The sequence below is a fragment of the Bison bison genome, unplaced genomic scaffold (assembly GCF_000754665.1).
Source record: "Bison bison bison isolate TAMUID 2011002044 unplaced genomic scaffold, Bison_UMD1.0 scf7180017864309, whole genome shotgun sequence".
Taxonomy (NCBI): domain Eukaryota; kingdom Metazoa; phylum Chordata; class Mammalia; order Artiodactyla; family Bovidae; genus Bison; species Bison bison.
The window spans coordinates 3,041,361-3,062,460 of record NW_011494881.1 but is presented as its reverse complement, the minus strand read 5'-3'; the positions used below and the strand labels follow the sequence as shown (position 1 = coordinate 3,062,460).

At 34.2% G+C, this 21,100-nt stretch overlaps 1 protein-coding gene across 9 annotated transcripts in view; it reads right to left on the bottom strand.

Annotated features, from left to right (window-relative positions):
- Positions 1-21,100, bottom strand: part of CCAR1 (cell division cycle and apoptosis regulator 1) — a 46,711-nt gene that overhangs the window by 11,020 nt on the left and 14,591 nt on the right. For all 9 annotated transcript variants that reach the window (XM_010852189.1, XM_010852183.1, XM_010852190.1 and 6 more), the window contains 12 exons: positions 18,984-19,177; positions 17,937-18,051; positions 17,649-17,841; positions 15,433-15,562; positions 15,001-15,162; positions 12,294-12,519; positions 11,595-11,708; positions 10,894-11,060; positions 9,945-10,155; positions 9,044-9,127; positions 7,376-7,561; positions 1,012-1,203 (listed from right to left, as the gene is read on the bottom strand). In XM_010852189.1, the coding sequence (XP_010850491.1) occupies positions 1,012-1,203; positions 7,376-7,561; positions 9,044-9,127; positions 9,945-10,155; positions 10,894-11,060; positions 11,595-11,708; positions 12,294-12,519; positions 15,001-15,162; positions 15,433-15,562; positions 17,649-17,841; positions 17,937-18,051; positions 18,984-19,177 (1,974 nt within the window). The remainder of the gene's footprint in view (positions 1-1,011; positions 1,204-7,375; positions 7,562-9,043; positions 9,128-9,944; positions 10,156-10,893; positions 11,061-11,594; positions 11,709-12,293; positions 12,520-15,000; positions 15,163-15,432; positions 15,563-17,648; positions 17,842-17,936; positions 18,052-18,983; positions 19,178-21,100) is intronic.

The following is a 21,100-nucleotide window of genomic DNA, read 5'->3' as shown; positions in this document are numbered from 1 at the left end:
ACTGCAGGAGAGGCACTATTAAGAGTTACATTTATGGCAACTGGTAATAAAAATAAAATCATATAACATATGATGTTTAAGGACACTGATTTACTGGAATTTTCAGTGTTTCAAAAACTGTAAACACTTTAATATTTGTTACATACTTTGCATCAAGATGAATAAGAATGCACTTCATGTTTAATAAGCTCAGAAGCCCTCTTTATTTGTTTATAAACATCACTTTTATCTTACCATCTGGTGGACAACGAATGACCTTCTGGGTCAAGTAGGTATGACTGATTTTTACAGTATAATTTATCAAATGAAACAATGTGAAATTTGTTGATAAGATACAATAATTGTACACAATTATAATTTCATATAGGCTATTTACAAAAGTCATATTTTACACCGTTTTGTTTAAAGAATGAACCAATCACTAACACAGAAAGAGAAGTGCATTTCAACTATTTTGAAAAATGACAAATTATGTTGTAAAGCTGCTCTAGAGTAATGATACAAAGGAACAGATTCACCTTGAAAAGATAAACATCAATTATTTTATCTTACACCAAGATCAGTCAGATGTAAAAGTTTCAATCCCACAAAATGGTATTTTAAATTCTACAGTAAATAATAAAGTGCTGCTACATTCCCAAGAGCAGTAGTTAGACATTATTGTATTATATGACCCCTGATATCCTGATAAAAAACAAAAAACAAACCACTACTTGTGAAGCAGTCAAAGAAAAACAATGATTGAACCTGCCGGACTGAGACTTTAGATCCAAGTATCAATTTATGGGAGACAGAGAAGGCAAACATTTAAACCATACCACAGGAATGCAATCAGCAAAACTGAGTTTGTAGGAAATGTCACCTGGTTGTTTTTCCCATAAAAAAATACACTGTAAGGAAAATTTTAAAAACAGAAACAATGAAGGAGGCACTCAAAAGAGATTTGAGATATACTGACCAATCAAAATATATGAACCTTATTTGGACCCCAATTCAAATGTAAAACATTACCTCAAATGAATGTTCTTTATTATCCTCTAATCTGTAGTCCAAAAGTACACTCAAAGACATGATGCTACAATCAAACTTGCCACTTTTTGCAGCCCAGTTTGGATGTACAACGATAGCCGGCTCATCAGGCAAAATATATCTTCTTTCCCGACGCTGGCGTTCCAGTTCCTCTTGACGTTTTCTTTCTTCTTCCTACATATTTGAAATTTTAAATAATGGTTAAACTTCCACATACATTATGTATCATACCAAAAGAAAAAGGGTGAATTTCTAACAATGATAATACCAACTTTAAGGGCTAAGAAGAGAGTGAAGTTCAAATTTACTAAAGAAGATAGCCACTTTTACGGCTCCTAATTCTCTTTTTCATTTTCCAGGGTAAGCTGCTGCCTTCTAAAGAGGGAAAAGACACCACAAACCTGTATTACCATCATATAAATCAGGATATTCTGGGAAAATGGTGGCAATCCCCACATTTAAAAAAGAGACAGTATAATCTAGATACCAAAACCAAAATCCATGTATATTCATAACAAAATGAAATGACAAAGGTATTTCCACAAACCCCAATATACAAGTAGGAGGGGAAAAGTCACAAGATCTAAAACATCTATGTGTTACTGACATCTGTGTAGAGGGGAAGCAGAGGAAGCAATGAGGTTACCTGCTGAATCTAAGAATAGGAAAACCATAAAACAGGCAGTGGAAAGCACAGCAGGTAAATTTAAAAATAGTAGCTGAAACTAGGAAAAGGTGAGTGAGTACAAAGGGTCAGTGTTAAGATCTAAAATGGCCAAGGCATTCTAGGCCCACTTGCAAAGCTGATTTATCAAGGCACCCTTTCAGCACAGGCCAAACTGAGGAGAAACTTCTGGGAGCAGAATCAACAGTGAACAGTGCAAGAATAAAAGAGAGAGAATAGAGACGTGGGAGGAAAAGGTCCAGATAAAATCTCAGCAAGACACCACATATTTTTTGGCAGAACAAGAAAATAACAGAACATAGAGCTCTATAAAGTCAGAAAAGCTATCTGAAGCAACCTCCTTCTAACAAACTTTAGAGAAACCACATTCACATAAAAATTAGCAACAGAAATGTACTTTGGTCAAATTCCATGCAAAGTTATTACTGGAAAAAAAAAAAGGGGGTGAGAGAATAAGGAGCAGAATCCCGTCTCTGGCAGACAATGAAAGTGGACCAGAAGACATGGCCAAAAGACAGATAAAAAAAACCTTAACTGACTATTTTAAAGTGTGCTAAAAGACATAGAGAAAATGTTACAACCTATGAAAGAACAACATGAGTAAATATTTTATTTTATTTTATGAGTAAATATTTAAAAGTAGAAAATGAGGTGACAGAATTTAGGGAACAATCAGAAAAGAGAGTTCCAGAAATTTAAGAATAAAGTAAAGGAATAAAAAAGCAAATGAACTCAACAGGTAATGCCTTATTTCCTCTAAAATCAGGAACAAGACAAGGGTGACCACTTTCACCACTACTATTCAACACAGTTTTGGAAGTCCTAGCCACAGCAATCAGAGAAGAAAGAAATAAAAGGAATCCACATTGGAAAAGAAATAAAACTCTCACTGTTAGAAGATGACATGATCCTCTACATAGAAAACCCTAAAGACTCCACCAGAAAATTGCTAGAGCTAATCAATGAATATAGTAAAGTTGCAGGATATAAAATCAATACACAGAAATCCCCTGCATTCCTATACACTAACAATGAGAAAACAAACAGAAATTAAGGAAACAATCCCATTTCAATGCAAAGAATAAAATACTTATGAATAAACTTACCTAAAGAAACAAAAGACCTATATGTAGAAAACTATAAAACACTGATGAAAGAAATCAAAATGACACAAACAGATGGAGAAATATACCATGTTCTGGGATTGGAAGAATCAATATAGTGAAAATGAGTATACTACCCAAAGCAAACTACAGATTCAACGCAATCCCTATCAAGCTACCAATGGTATTTTTCACAGAACTAGAACAAATAATTTCACAATTTGTATGGAAAAACAAAGAAAAAACCTTGAATATACAATGGAGAAAAGACAATCTCTTTAAGAAGTAGTGCTGGGAAAACTGGTCAACCACCTGTAAAAGAATGAAACTAGAACACTTTCTAACACCATACACAAAAATAAACTCAAAATGTATTAAAGATCTAAATTTAAGACAAGAAACTATAAAATGCTTAGTGGAAAACATAGGCAGAACATTCTCTTGACGTAAATCAGAAGATCCTCTATGACCCACCTCTCAGAGTAATGGAAATAAAAACAAAAAAAACCAAATGGGACCTAATTAAACTTAAACGCTTTTGCACAACAAAGGAAATGATAAGCAAGGTGAAAATATAGCCTTCAGAATGGGAGAAAATAATAGCAAATGAAGCAACTGACAAAGAATTGATCTCAAAAATATACAAGCAGCTCATGCAGCTCAATACCAGAAAAATAAACAACCTAATCAAAAAGTGGGCTGAAGAACTAAACAGACATTTCTCCCAAGAAGACATACAAATGGCTAACAAACACATGAAGAGACGCTCAACATCACTCATTATCAGAGAAATGCAAATCAAAACCACAATGAGGTACCATTTCATGCCAGTCAGAATGGCTGCCATCAAAAAGTCAACAAACAATAAATGCTGGAGAGGGTGTACAGAAAAGGGAACCCTCTTACACTGTTGGTGGGAATGCAAACTAGCACAGCTACTATGGAGAACAGCATGGAGATTCGGTAAAAAACAGGAAATAGAACTCCCATATGACCTAGCAATCCCACTGCTGGGCATACACACCAAGGAAACCAGAACTGAAAGAAATACATGAACTTCAATGTTCATTGCAGCACTGTTTACAATAGCTAGGACATGGAAGCAACCTAGATGTCCATCAGCAGATGAACGGATAAGAAGTTGTGGTACACATACACAAAGGATTATTACTCAGGTATAAAAAAGAACTCATTTGAGTCAGTTCTAATAATGAGGGGGATGAAACTGGAGCCTATTATACAGAGTGAAGTAAGTCAGAAAGAGAAACACCAATACAGTATATTAACACATATATATGGAATTTAGAAAGACAATAATAACGACCCTATATGCAAGACAGCAAAAGAGACACAGATATAAAGAAGAGACTTTAAGACTGTGTGAGAGAAAGCGAGGGTGGGACGACCTGAGAGAATAGCACTGAAACACACATATTACCACATGTAAAATAGATGACCAGTGTGATGCATGAAACAGGGCACTCAAAATCAGTGCTCTGGGACAACCCAGAGAGATGGGGTGGGGAGGGAGGTATGAGGGGGGTTCAAGATGGGGGGACACATGTACACCCATGGCTGATTCATGTCAATGTATGGCAAAAACCACAATATTATAAAGTAATTAGCCTCTAATTAAAATAAATTTATTAAAAAACCAAATAAGATAATGTCTTAAAGAGAAAGGGAGGTAATATGGAAATGTTAAAAATCAAAGAGAAATGAAAAAGTGAACAATATTGAGGAAGCAAAAAACGTAAACATAAGACATCAGAATTCCTTAAAGAAAACAAAAGTGAACAGAACAAATAAAAAATTATTACTTGACACAACTTGTTTGTTCATAGCACTATTATTCACAACAGTCAAGAGACAAAACCAAGTATTTTTGCTACCATGAGCTCTGAGGTATCTACTAGAGATGAGCTTCAGGTACAACGACAAAAGGATTAGTTGTAAGCATTAGGTATATAGTAGTAAAACCAAAATTAAGTGAGCATTAAAAGAGAGTACAGTATGTATGCTAAATGCTAGGACAATATATTTATAGGACATTTTTAAAATGGGGAGAAAGCAGGTATAGAAATAGGAAATTCAAAAATATACTTAAAGTAAGCAAGACTTTAATACTGGTGGTGGGGCTACTAATATTTTATTTGTATTGTGTATCTGTATATATATTCACAAGCACTGGCAAAAAAAAAAGAGTTGACAATTTGAGCTTCAAAAGGAGAAGAATCACAAGGAATTGAAACCCATTAAAAATGTTCAAATCCATGTATTCATAATGTTTAAAAACAAACAGGTAACCATCTGAAGATGCGGGGAACCAATTCACTATTGTAAAAACTGGATAAACAACAACAGAAAAATAGTGCTTGATGGAGCAGCATATATACTACATTAGTATGGCAGAGGAATGCTGCAAATTCCTGAAACCTTTTTTTTATGCCACTGTGCCATATATGGGATCTTAGTTCCCCAACTAGGGATTGAACCCATGCCCTGTGCAGTGGAAGCGCAGGATCTTAACCTTTGAACCACCAGAGAAATCCCAACATTCTATATTTTAAAAAGAAAGAAAACAATCAAGTACTGATCCTGCCTTTTTCTGCATGAATTTACCAAAAGGCAAATACCACTGCATAACCAAAAGAGCAGATGAGAGGAATATGTGAAAACAAAATAAGAATTATAATACCACCCTTTTTAACCTCAATAAATCAATGGATTTAGGATTTGAGCACTACTGCCCACTAACATCAAAAAGTGAAAATCTGCTTTCTTCTGTTGCTGTTCTGAACAATTCAATTCTAAAGCAATTCCTACAAGCAAAGTAGGTGTCTACAACAGGATTGAGGTTGATGAGAAAAGTTTAGAGCTACAATGGCCCCGAGTAGAAGAGCTGCCCAGTTATCAGGCACTGATATCCAAATGAAGCAAGGAGGGCATCCATACAGAGAAAGTATAGGACAAGAAATAAGACTAAAGTGGAATAAGGAGGATACACAGATTGGAGAGGGAGTGTGATATATAACTAAGGAAATAAGCAAATCCATTAAGTATAATAGAAGGTATGTTTCTCATTATTGGGGAAAGGAGTTAAAATATATAGAAAGAGAAAACCAGAACGAAGTCTGTGATGTTGGAGTAGGACTAGAGTTATTAGTGTAAGCTCTTCACTTTCAACGTACACACCACAGTAAATACGATGTACCACTCTTCACTAAAAGGTACCAAGGCTTCCGGGGGAAATGGGTGACTTCAGAAACAGTGCAGAGATAGTAATCAATGAGACTAAAACACTTTATATCATAATGCAAAATAAGCGAAGTCCTCAAAAGATGACACAAGGCTATTTGGAAGAACACAGAAGTCAACCTGAAATGCCTCCTGCTGGCCAACTCTGAGATAATTCCACTATCAAATCTACTATTACATCCATAATCAAATTTCTCCAATTATCTCAAAAATACTGTTAATGGCTTCCCCTCCTCCCACCCTGATCCAGGGTCCAGTCAAGTTTCACTCAATGCATTCAGTTGTCATTATTAACCTTCTTTAAACCATTTTTCTACTTTCATCACATGAACATTTATGAAACGTTCCGACAAGCTGCTCTGTAAAATTTCATACATTCTAAATCTGTTTCCTTACAATTAGATGAAGGTAAAACATTTTTGGTAGGAAGACTTAATAAATAATGATGTGTACTTTCACAATACATTCCATTAGTACACACATAATGTTGGTTTATCCAATTACTGTTGGTGTAACACACTTCTGACATCCCCATGTTTCAAATTCAGAAAACACCCGGAAGTTATTCTTCTGGGCATATAAGACTGAGGCACAAACAAGAGTGAATAAACGGTCTCTGAGTCTTAAGAACTGTGATGCAATCAAGCATACAGCTTTAAAGCAGCAAAATTCTCAGACAAGCACTTCATCAAACCTCAATCTCTGAACTTAATAGCTCTGTCAAGCAAATTTTCTTTGATTTTTTAATATCTAAAACATTATTATTCATTAAGAGGAAGGATTGAAAACACCTGACTTATAGAAATCATTCAAATGTCTCTCAAGTGAAGAATGAATAAACACTGATACACTGATGCTGTGGAATATTATTTAGCAACTAACAAGAACTACAGAAACACACAATAAAAATGGGTGAATCTCTAACGCATTATGTTAAATTAAAGAGGTCAGACTCAAAAGGTTATATAATTCCATTTAAATGATATACTTGAAAAGGCAAAACTATAGGAAAACAAATCAGTGGCTTCCAGAGGCTGACCAGGTAGGAGAAGAAAATTTACAAAGAGGTATTAATATAAGTTATTTTTAGGGGATGACAGACCTTTTTTATATATATGATGACTGTGATGGTGGTTAAACGGCCATATGTATGTGTCAAAACTTGCACAACTTTTCACTAAAAGGATCGATTTTACTATTATATAAATTATATCTTAATAGAAGTATATACACATACATATTCAAAGAACCCTATAAACCAATATTAAGTGTAATAGTATTGAAATGATTTAGTATATACCTCTTTATCATCTTCAGATTTTCTATCATCCTCCTCTTCCTCTTCTTTCTCAGATTTCTCTAATTCCTTTTGTTCTTCTTTTTGCTCTTCTACTTTAAGCTGTTTTGTCAGTCGGGCTATTAACTGGGATTTTAAGCCTTTGGAACTAAGAGCTCGACTTTCTAATTCTTTTCGGAGATCATTTACCTAAACATACACAGCATAAAAACACAGAAAATGGAAATAGGATCATGAAACAAGGAATCATGCAATTATCTTCTGTATGAGTTTTTTAAAAGTTTTGGTGAAAGGGACCCTTGTACAGCTCATAAAATATTTGTAAAAATGCAAACTGACAGAATTATTTTTTTAAGTAATTTGCAACATATTTTAAGATGCTTTCAAAGAAGTTAATGCTCTTTGACCTAGAAATTCTAGTCTCTGGGAATTTACTCTAAGGAAATAATTTATAGACAAGAAAAAAAATTTGTTATACATTCTTTGTCATAATCCCTCCATCCAAAAATGTGAAGAAACAAAATATCCAATAAGAGTATTAATACATAAGGAAAAAACAGTACATCATTTGAATGGAACAGTATAAAACATTTAAAAATAAATTACACGGGAAACACTATTATTAATTGAAAAGGATGAGATGGAAACTTTTTGATACATTATTAGAGCCAAGCAAACATTTTATACCCAGAAAAAATAACAGAAGATAATACATCTAATTTTTAAGAAAGGTTGCTCTGTTTGAGTGACAGGCTTGAGTCATTTTTTCTTCAATATTTTATGTATACACTAATTTTTAAAATAAGCATGCATAATATTTATAGTCAAAGAAATACAAATGTTTTAAACTAAGAAACAATAGAGAAGCCATCAGTTAGACAAAAATTTCTTTGGGCTGCAGGCTTAATCTAATCTTCTGAATCTATAGGATTCTATATCAAACCTGATGTTGAGGAAAACTGATGTTGAGGAGTAGTGCAAGAGTGTCAAAATTATGATATATATTCTCTACTAACTAAAAATCAATGTTGGCTTAAAAACTATAGTTTCATAAGAAAAACTCTGATTTTGCTGAGGACAGAAGTTAACCAAAAGGTCAGCTTTTATATGTTAATAAACAGAAAGCTGCAAAAGCAATCAAGTTTCTGATCTACGTAGAATTTATATATGTGACTCTCTAGATCTACATCCACAGTATAGACTCAGAGATGCAAAACGGTCAAAAGATAACAGGTCCAAAGACCTTGGGAAGCAAAGAAAAACTCGTTAAGTATCAAAGATTTTCAAAACAGGGTCTTATATTACCTTCCTCCTAGTTCAGATGCATTTTGAATCCACATTTTACTTTTAAATTCATTTAAGAACTGGATAATCTTTTTCTATGTTTCATTCCTTCTCCTGGAATTTAAGTAAATTAAATGCAGAAATTCCAACTCTTGGTCAGTTTCCAAATCAGAAAACAATATTGCTCACACCATACACATATGCGTATTACATTCACCAGATACTGGCTGAACTATTTAATTTTTGCACACACAAACACAACACAGAATTTTATATTTAACGAGTGGACTTCATTTTTAATGACTTATATCTGAAAAACTATTGTCTACAATATCCTCTATTCCTGTTCATAGATTTCTAATTAAATATCATTACTTTCAAAGTTACCTTCATTGTCTTTGGGTCAAGTTTAGACCAATGGGTAGGAGTGGAAATTTCTTTAGCTTCACCATCATCCTTCTCTTCTTCATCCTGATATACAAAGTTAAGAACAGAATTACTATTCTGAAACCTTAAAATAAAGGTTAATTAATTTTTAAAAGTCTGTTGCTGATCTGTGCAAGGTCACAAATGTTTCAGATTGTCTTCTCCTAAAGTTATTATTTAGGCAAGTCCACGTACATACATTCTACCACTTTTAACTGATCACAAAGACACTCATCAGCCAATCAAAGCCAGATCTGTGAAACACAAAAGGGTGATAAATTACAACACAAAGGATATCAGGGATGCACAAACACTGCCGGTTCTCCACTAACCACACAGTGTGTGATCTTGCCCCAATTTTCAAACCACCCAAAGTTAAGACTGATTTAGTCAGACCTTTCAAATGTACCAAAGATGCCGCCACATAGCCTGAAATTTCAAATCTCTCAGACTTGTGGTTGTCCAATTTCAAATATCCATGACTAGAAATGATGACCGTGAAAGAGAAAATTTTTTAAATTTTAGAAAATGGCAAAATGTTTAAAATGGCTTAATACTGAATCTTGCTCAACAACTGGTCCCAGATTCCAGCAACTAGACCTATGATAAAAACAAAATTCTGTGCAATTTAAGCACAACTTATTTTCCTTTGAGGTCTCAGCACTCTTAAAGTTAGCATAATAGACAAATTTTTTTAAGAGAAAAGAACATACAACTATACTGCTGAAAGCTGGATTACCAGTCGCTGTTACCAGTTATGTTCCTCCATGTGTGTTTGTTATGTAGTGTGTGGTGTGCATTTGTGCCTGTGTTCCTGTGCCTGTGAGAAGCGGAAATAGAAAAAGGGATTAGCGTTCAGTGCCTGTTCTCCATCAGCCTCCTTGCGTTCACCCTGAAGCTTCTCGACCAGCTGCTGCTTGTATCCTCGGGAGAGGGTTTCCCACTCTGAGCGGGTGGGAAGGCAATGCCAAACATCCGGGAAAAATAAAACCACTGTCTCCACATGAGCTGGAACTGTACGCCCCTTGTGGGTCTCCTCAGGGCGATGGTAGCGAATCTCTGCAAAACGGTACCTGTTGCAAGGGAAGAAGCATGTTGGAAAAAAAATTCTAAAATACATTTTAAAGACCCTAGTTCACTTGTAGCACATCAAGTAAAGAAATTTTGCTGCAAGAACTTGAGGTTGGTCTAAAGAAAAAAAAATTATAGAAGCCATAGTTCCTCTTTTGGTACATTTGTACAATATTTTATGGTTAAAAGAATATGTTCCCCAAGGCATTGTCAAGTTTGATTACAGAGCTACCCATATTTTAGAGAATACCTGAAGAAGCTGGATAGCTGTTCAGATTTCATGTGCTAAAAAAAGAATGTTCTCAATTAAATCACAAGAAATACACTAAAATACACAAGACAAATAAGCCTCAAGAGAAAATATGGCTGAACAAAAATAATCAGCAACTACATCATTTTATAACAAAAGAATTATAATGAAATGAAGTTCTCTCTTGACGATCTTCTCCAGCTATGCATGAAATGAAAAATATTTTCAACATACATCCAACTTCCAAAGTACAGCGTAACAAAACATTAATATTTTCAGTTTATTTTGATTAGTTCTTAATCCTTTTCCCCCAAACATTTTTGGCACCAAATAAACTTTTGCTACAAACGAGCATTTTCCTTTGAGATTATCTGCATGATCAAGATTGCTAAAATACGGGAGGGTGGGGGTGGGAGAAGGCTGATGGACAAGAACATCTACATAAACTATTAGAAAAACCTTTCTAATCAAGAAATGAATTAGTACTTACCATTGTGTGCACACACTTAGATCAATGCCTGTCAGAGCCTTACAACAACGAATAGCAGTCTTAATCAACACAAAGGGGTCTTTTTCTGGGTCTGGTCCATCCAACGAAGGAGACCAATGGCCTCCAATGGCCATGGCTTCATCCTTGCCTTTCATGCCCACTAAAAACTAATTTAAAACAAAGAATCATTTACATGTATTATGTAACCTGTCAAATTACAAATTAAATACTTGAAAAGGAAAGGAACAAACCTTTCCAATACCATTTTTACTACCTCTGGTATCTGTCAGTCAAGGAAGAGTTCAGTTCATCATGTTCCACACTGCATTTCAGCAATGGAATAGGATTTATACATCATAACTCATCCTTCTAAAATATTTCCTCAGATAAAAAGTTCTTTTAAAGAAAACAAGCTATAATTCACACTTTAAGAGCATCCAGATACACTAAATCCACTAAGATTTTATTATGCTTCAAATATATAGTATCAAAACGACAGCTGAACTAGCGACATATAAATAAGATACAGCCATAATCTGCAATGAGAAAAACACCTCCATCATTTACTGCTGTAACTATATTAAAATAAATTATAAAACAAATCAACAAAACTTAAAAGGTAGTATTTTTAAATTTTATATATGGACAGAACTAAGCAAAGTAAATATACACCTAAAGTTAAAATAAATCTTTCAGTTTACCTTAACGAGTCTAGCAGGATGCTGAAATCCATCTCGAAGTTCTTGTGGGTCTTCAGCAAGAGCACATGACTTATGATACAAATCTTCCATACTAGGGCTAGCCATCAGCATTACCTATTACAGTCAAATAATTCAATCCTGTCAAAAGTCTAAAGTAATGTAAAAAAATGAGAAGCACTACTAATTATCCTTCCATAACATTTAGCTGAAGTTTTTTTTTTTTTTTGTAAAAAATGGAAAATGCTACAGCAGAAATGGTATTGGATATCTTATAATTATATAGGTAACTTTGGAAGAAAAGGCGTTTTGATCTATGTTTATCAAATAGCAGAAAACTACTGACCATAAGCAATATACTCAATGTTATCCCAAAGACTAAAATATGGTGCATTTACCCAACAAAACATTTTATCTGGATCTATCAGAAGCCATAGAACATTTCAAAAAGCTCAATAAAATGAACTTCATCTTCACATTTTATAAGGTTCAAAATGTTGACGCAGTATCACAGTTTTACAGCTCAAGAATTAAAGCAAAAAAGAGGTTAAATTACTTTAACAACCAAACAATCAGGCAGACAAGAAGAAAACACAGGCTTTCAGGTCTTAAAACATAATACTTTCTGAAGATTAACTTCACATACACTCTTAATACAAACAACTGCTCAGAAATTTTAGCCGTGTATCACAGAATACAAACCTTTGCACTGTATAAATGATCAGCATCTGGTGGATCAAGAATGGCCATATTTTTTTCTAAGGACTCTACTTCTCTGTGCATTACATAGAAATTGCAGTAATTTCCCAGCTGAAATGGTCTTGACAAAGGGAAAGCATCCACCCATGTAAACTGAGCATCAAAAAAGTCACTAGGTATATATAAATTCTGATAACGGCGCCTTAGTTCCATCATGTCACAACTAGGACTGAAAAACAGACATAAGTAGTGAATAAAGTGCCTCTAACACCAAAGATTATGCAAAGATTCACTCAATTCTAAAGCTATAAATATATAATTTGACACAGTTAAAAGCCAGTTGAAAATGAATAGTCAACTATTAACGAGCTTTACATTTATATAGAAGCATATGAAAATGTCATTTTCAAATACATTTATTTACAGTTTTGAATAAATAGCACCTACGTGTTACCTTCTTTATTATTTGTGTATAGCTTAAAATTCACTTAGAGAAGACCCTTTGAAATAACTTCAAACCAAGTTCCAGAGCAGATCTGAACAAAATCAATTCTGTTTCAGTTGAAGCTGTATTTTTGAGAAAATTATGGTTCATACAGAATGAATACAAAGAAGGGATAAGAATAGCACCAATGAGTATGACAGCTCCTCCATCAGGCTTATACAGTATAGAAAAAAATAAAATCTTTATTTCTTCGCATCTCTATACCTCTCTATTTAATGATTAAGATCCATACCTGATTTATTATGTAAAGAGAGGATAAGTTTCTTGTCTTTTAAATGTAACATACTGTATTTATTTTTAAAGGATGATTTCCTTTTTCCTAAGAAACAGAACATTTAAAGGAGAGACACTCAAAAGTAAATCAATCTAGTAAAAAGGCTGAGAGATAAGTTAAAAACATAATGAAAAGTGGAAAATACCAATAGTGTGTAAGATAAGATTAACTACACTGTCCTTTTAAAAAACAGAAAGTACAAAATGTGAGCTCTATGTATCCACAAGGATGTCTTTTCATTTGAAACCTAAAATATAGAATTATAAGCTTGTTACTACAGTTGTTGACATATTTGGATAAAATTTTGCTGTCAAAATATAAAAAATGTGGTTATCTGAGTGTTGTTATTGTTTTTTAAAAGAAGTGTTACAAACAAAAACTGTAATAGTTTTAGTTTTCCATCACTAGAATCTCTGAAGTCATGTTTTATCCCACAGGAATAAAATCTATAAATGAATGAAACATCACCACTTCTTGGCATATATCCCCTATTATAACCACATTACTACAAGAAAATCTTGATTTCCACAACTACCGATGAGAAGAAAAATGGCAACTCTAAAATAACTTTTATTTGTAATGTGTTCCTCTGATATCTGGGAATTTACTTCAAAGTGAGGAAGTGATACCATGAAGATTTAACTTGGAAGGATAAAGACAGCTGTTCAAATTACATCCTAAGTATCAATTCCTCCCAGAATAGCAATTGAGCTAGGAACAGATGAGTTTAAAAGCAGAGCTGCTCTAGTTAATCTGGACATGTGGTTTTGTTTCAAATGAATTCCTCTGAAATATGCAGACATATTTTTAAAATATACAAGTAAACAGGAGTAACAAGAAAACTAATAAAATTAAGAATCGTTAGTGATTTTACCACATGCAAAAGTAAATGAACATCATCTACCTAACAACTAAGCAAAGTCATCAAGCAAGACTTTGCGGGCATGGAGTAGCTTAAACACTACCCTGGTTTACTCAATATAAAACTGAATAAGTAGAAATTTTAATTTTTGTAGGTCAGTATTATGAACACTTTGTCAAATGGAGCAATACCCTCTCAAGACACTGAACTACATAGTTATTTGTTCCTATGTCAAACAGTTTTAAACACTTTCACTGATTCATTTCTTATTTTATTGTAAATTTGCTTTTACCACCTGTTAATTTATCTTATACACAATTATCAGTTCCAAGGCTTTGAGAGGATTCTTCCCTTCCTTTAGAGTAGATTAGTCATTTATCAATTTCCCTCTTTATGAATTACAATTTTGCACCTATTACCTAGTTGGCCACCACATCCCAGCCATCACTATCTACAACTGCCAAACAATGGATTAAGTGCTTTACTTACATGAAATCAGCCCAACCTCACAATTAGTTCTGGATAGTTAATATAATTTCCATTTCACAAGTGAAGGTTAAAAATTCTTGCTAACTTTCCAGTTACTTCTGATTTCAAAAGCTAAAATACGTATATATGTATACACACATATGTGTATATGTTATATGTCTGTTAAGTACATACACAGAACCATGTTTCTATTACACTGCACAGCCACAGAGAACTTGAAGTAACTGGTCAGTACTGTATCATTACTTCATCATACACAATGAACTACGCATGACCTTAATAAAGTCATCAATAAACTAGAATCTTAAATAATTTCACTTTTAAGGAACAACTTCATTACAGAGGGGCTGCCTTTTTCAATAGCTAGTACCTATAATGAGTGTATGAAAATAATGCAATCTTGCAAAGAACATAAATGCTAATTCAAATTGCCTTTCTGCTCTTATGTAACTAAGAACTAAATGTTATGAAATCAAAATTATACAGGAAAAAAAATTCTCTAAATGTAACACATTCCTCCAAATTACAAAAAGTACAAAATTAGTAATTTAAGAAAACAATGGGGAAAAAAAGAACTTACCAATCTAAAGAAAACTTTGAAAACTGAACTGTGTAACGTGGGACAACACGTCGGACTCTCCGAGGTGACCGTTCTCTCTCTCTCCGAGGAGATCTCTCGCGGGAACGTTTTCTCTGAGGAGATCTTTCTCTGGATCTACGTCTTTCTCTTTCTCTTTCACGACTTAAAGCAAATTTTTCTAAAATTACTTTTTCTAGCATTATCAAGGAGTTCTTTAATGAAGTAAATTTAATATGTATAAGCATACGTATAAATATAAGCAACATTTCACGGTGTACATTTTAAAATAACTTCTTGAACACTGTGGTAAAATACACACAATATAATAATCTATTTTAATCATTTTGAGGTTTACAGTTCAGTGGCATTAAGTGCATTCGTTCACACTGTACAACCATCACCACTATCAAAAGTATACTTCTAAAAACATACCTTCGGTCATCTTTTCTGTTGGGCACTTGATCCCCTCTGTCATTTCTTCCTGAAAATCTGGATGGTGGATCTAACCTTCGTGCTGGTTGTGGCTGTGAAACTATACGAACAGGAGGCTGCAATAAACCAGCTTTAAAAGATACAGAAAAACACATTTTAACTTATTTAAATGAAGTTTAAAAGCATCACTGGGTTAAATTTTATATAGAAAAATTTGGCTTTTAGGTTTTGTGACCCATAAATGGTAAATGCCAGGGATGATTTGCACATTTATATATTTTTAAACTATCATTTAAAAGTGTAGAAACCATTTTCAGCTCAGGGACCATACAAAACCAGGCCACAGACCAAATCATAGGGCTACAATGTGCCAATCTCTGACCTACAGATATTAAAGCAAAGACATTAAAAAACAACAAACCCTTGTTGTTGGCTACACAAGACATTCTCGCAGCACCAGAGTATCATCCAGACATTTTCAACACAGAGAAAAACCTTTATAAAAAGAGATCTATGACCATCACTTTGACCAAGTAATCCACCACCTATAATACTGGAAGAATCTAACAACATTTCCCTCCTAGTATGATGCAGTACGAATTAGAAAACATCACCTAAAATGTGCCAAAAGCCTTTAGACCTAACTTTTACTTTATAGTTTATATGGCAGAAAGAGGAACAAGGTAAAAATACCACAAGGAATCCACACAATTCAGAATAAAACATTATAAGAGAATTTACAAGTCAACTAGACCAGTATTTTAAAAAGTCAATGCTATAAAGGAAGAAAGAAAAAATGGAAAACTATTTTGGAATAAAAAGACTAAAGAAACACTGTTGTTGCTACTGTTTAGTTACTCTTTTGCAACCCCATGGATTACAGCCTGCCAGGCTCCCTTATCCATGGGATTTTCTAGGCAAGAATACTGGAGTGGGTTGCCATTTCCTTCTCTAGAGAATCTTGCTGATTCAGGGACTGAACCGGCTGTCTCCTGCACTGCAGGAGGATTCTTTAATTACTGAGCCACCTGGAAAGCCCAAAGTAACATAACCAGATACAACACATGAAACGTGACTGCCTTTTCATTCAGGAAACAAAGAACAACCTTTTTAAAAGAAATCTGCGAGACAACTGGGGGTGTCTAAATATAAATAAAGTATTTAAATGCTTTTTTTAGAAGTGACAATAGATTGTGGTAATAATAGGAAAAGATTCTCTTTAAGGAAAGGCACACTTACGTTAATGGGTGAAATGTCAAAATGCCTACATCATGAACATACACTGCAATGTTTTCAGAAAACAAAAACTAGAAACAGTACATTTACCAAACAAAAACATAAATTGTACAATATTCATACAATGGAACATTATCCAATAATGAAAACAAAGAAATTAGAGCCACATAAAACAAGAAAGTATGAAAAACTTTAAAATATAATGAACAAAATTCTTATAAAAAAGATTATATAATCACATATGTAAAATTCAAAAACAGGCAAGGCTGAAGTATATTACGAGCATACATACTTAGAGTAAAACTGTTAAAAAAGAAAAGGAGTTAACTAATAATGTACTTTTTTACCCAAGTAATGATTACATGGGTGTTTATTCAATAATAATTAATTAACTGCAATCAGTTTTATAAATGTTATGTTTGTGCCAATTTACAAAACAGAAAATGCCACAATTACATTTAAAAAAATACCAATTAAGTAGACTTCTGCAAAAGTTAAGACTATCATTTTTAGTATTTTTGGGTAAGAAAACTGGATGCTACTGCTGCTGCTGCTAAGTCGCTTCAGTCGTGTCTGACTGTGTGACCCCAGAGACAGCAGCCCACTAGGCTCCCCCATCCCTGGGATTCTCCAGGTAAGAACACTGGAGTGGGTTGCCATTTCCAAGAAACTGTATAGAGTTACAAATTATCAATTTGCTTCAGAAAATTTAAAACAGTTCATTTGTTTGATACACTATTGTTCAATGAGTGAGGTGCTGCCACCAGACTCTACATACATATACAATGTCATGTTTTTAAGAAGTCTCGATACATTTTCCTCTATAAAAACACTTCCTGATCGCTATACAAGTAGAAATTCTCTACAAAAGATATTTAACTTTATTTTTAGGTATTCTACTAGTCCCTGCTTTTTTTTGTAATTAGTAGCATACTCTCATTATTTTAATAACTGAACAGCTAGGTTTTAGTCTGTAATACCTTTCTGCTGTGGTTGCTGTAATAAAGGCTGCGGCTGAGTCTGCAACAGTGGTGTAATAGAAGCCGCTGAAATCTGTGCCTGCAGCAGTGACTGGGGCTGGGGCTGAGCCTGAACACCAAATGTTGTCTGTGGTGCAATTGGCTGAAGTACGGCAGGAGGAGTCTTCAGTAAAGGTTGAGTCTGGGACTGATTCTTAACAAAAAGAAATAACATTTTAAAAAACAAAGAAAAATCTTCGTAAATTGGAAGACTCAATAACCAAGTTTTTAGAATACTATTTTATATACCTGGTTTGGTAGTGTTTGAATTCTTTGTGCATTCCATTTAAAAGGCATATTGGGATTATACGTAGCTTCAACCAATACTCTGTCACCCACTTGGGGGGTTTTCCCTTTGACAGCACTGAAAAAAAAATTAAGTTAAATACAAACACTATTAGAATAAATTCTACCAAAAGATTTATATGTTAATACTAAACACTGTAAAGTACACCAGAAATAGGAAGCCTGAAAATCTCTTTTGAAAAGTAGATACACCTCTGAGACTTAAGCAGAAAAATATAGAAAACAGGAGACCCACTTAAACAGAAAAATCTTACACAGCAATTAAACTTAATATTTCAAAGCACTTCTAAGAAGTTCATTAGAAGTAATTTGAAATATCAAAGGAAATACATATTTCCTGCAACCACCACTACATGAACAGAATAATAATTCAAATCCATTAGTTTATCAATCATTTAATCCTATTTTTTTTTTCAGCTAAGTAAAGTGAAAGTGAAGTCGCTCAGTCATATCCGACTCTTTGCAACCCCATGGACTGTAGCCCACAAGGCTCCTCCATCCAATGGGATTTTTCAGGCAAGAATACTGGAGTAGGTTGCCATTTTCTTCTCCAGGGGATCTTCCCAACCCAGGGATTGAACCTGGGTCTCCTGCATTGCAGGCAGATGCTGTACAGTCTGAGCCACCAGGGAAGCTACAACATTTTACATATATGTTATCATGAGGTATGTCAAACAGAAGATTAAATTTTAAACAGTATATGATTATTTTAATCTTAAACCTTACTGTAAGTCTGTTCACTAACAGCTAGAAATGTAAACTCACCCCTATAAAACATTTATAAAGAATTCACAAGGACTAGAGCATTCAATAATCAAAAGAGATCTTTCATCACGTTCTCCATCAAAAAATGCCACAGGTACAGGTTGAATTATTAAAGCAGAAAACTATAGCTAAACCACAATTCCATGCCCCAGCTAAGCAGGTGTCTTATCAAAATACTTAACGCTAGATACAAGCAGCCATCTGCCAACAACTAATTAAGTTTACCTAAGCTGAAAGAATACATCTTCATCCACAAATCCAAACGTATCGTGTAGTTTTGTGACAGCCCCTGTAAAAACACGCTGTTTCTGAGGTTGTGTTTGTTGCTGACTGGACCTTGGTGTTGGATATGATACAGTTATCTGAGCTGCAGGTTGAGGAGTTGACAAGCTAAGGCTTGTAGGCAGTCCAACAGCTGGCTATAAAACAAAATCAACATCAAATTAAGGTAAGGATTACAAGTAGTCTAGAAATAAAAAATGACTACTTAAAACTAACTCAAAATTCTAAAAACAATTTAATACGTAGGTACACCTTGAAGACGCAACTCAAGTCTGAAAAAAAAATTTTTTTTTTAATCAATTTCATGATTAAGTTCCCTCAGATGAGTGCTTTTACAGGGAAGTTTCAGGGGAAAAAAGCCACCATAGTGTAATGAGTTTTAAAAAACACTGCTTATTCTAGCCCCCTCTTAGAAACTCAAAATCCATAATAGCACAACAAAGACTCAGGAAAGTCCTAGATAAGTGAAATGAGGCAGAGAGAGAGATACAATTACGTATGATCTCACTTTTATACATGCAATCTAGAAAAACCAAAGAACTCATAAAAACAGAAAACAGACTGGTAGCTGCCAGAGGCGAGTCTGCTGGGACAAACGACAGTACAACCTTCCAGTTAAACGTAAGTTCTGGAGATGTACGGAATGGTAACTATGGTTAACAATACTGTATCATACATTTGAAATTTGTTAAGAGAGTACATTTTGAAAGTTCTCATCACAAGAAAAAGAAAAATTCACTTATGTGAGGTGATACATGTTAACTGATTGTGAAGATCATCTCACTATACATATATATGATATTAAATCATGCTGTACACCTTACACTAATACAATGTCATACGTCAATTATAACTCAATAAAACTTGAGGGAAAAGGTAACAGTTTCATTGGTCTTTTCTGGCATAATCAAGCATGAATAACAACATATTATTAAAATTTCTATATATAAACAGAAATAAAATCATTAAAAATAAAGGAATAATCATGATTCGACTCAAATTCCATAATTCATTTTACACTTTCCCAATAAAGCAAGTCTCGACGTTCTACAATTGAAAAAATAATAGGTGAGTCCAGTTCTATAATTAGTAAAGGAACTCGGCATCTCTTAAAACTACAGCCATGAAATTCTCATGACATTTCTTTAACATCCTAAGACATATTTTTTTTCTTTCAAAACTGTGCCATTCAGTTTGTGTGACTGCAGTTCCTTGAACAAGGATCAAAACCTGAACTCTCAACAGTGAGAGCACAGAGTCCTAACCACTGGACAAAGGGAATTCCTGGTTTTTGCACCTTTAAAGAATTATATACAAGGAAAAAAAAAATACGGGTACACTTTGGAAAATGCTATTCTAAGAAAAGGCTTCCCTGGTGGCTCAAACGTAAGAAGTCTGCCTGCAATGCTGGAGACCTGGGTTCGATCCCTAGGTTGGGAAGATTCCCTGGAGAAGGGTATGGCAACCTACTCCAGTATCCTTTGCCTAGAGAATCCCCACGGACAGAGGAGACTGGTGGGCTACTGTCCCTGGAGTCACAAAGAGTCACACAACTGAGCAAGTAAGCACAGCATTCTAAGAGGCTAACTTTTATACCTTTTCTATTTAGTCTGGAAATCCTACTATTGAAGACTGAAAATAGGATATATGTGTTAATCAATTTTAGCTGTGTTTTTCCTTTTTCTAACTGCACTGCAGGGCATGTGGGATCTTAGTTCCCAGACCAGGGATCAAACTCGTAACCTCTGAAGTAGAAGCTCAACTTAACTACTGGACCACCAGGGAAGTCCCAATTTTAGCTTCTTTATAAAAACAAAATGAGGCTGATTTCTCAACCGAAGTGTACTTTCTTAAAAGTAACAGATTCAACATTGTGAAAGGTACAAAAGGTTACAGAGTAAAAAGTTTCTCTGCTCCTTTGCCATCTAGTTCCCTATCCATGGGGCAATCACTGTCCTCAGGTATTATTACAGGTTCTGCTTTCTTAACAGCTGCGTACATCAGGGGCCACTGAACCGAAATTCAAGGACCAAATCCAGCCCACAGCTTATGATGTTTAT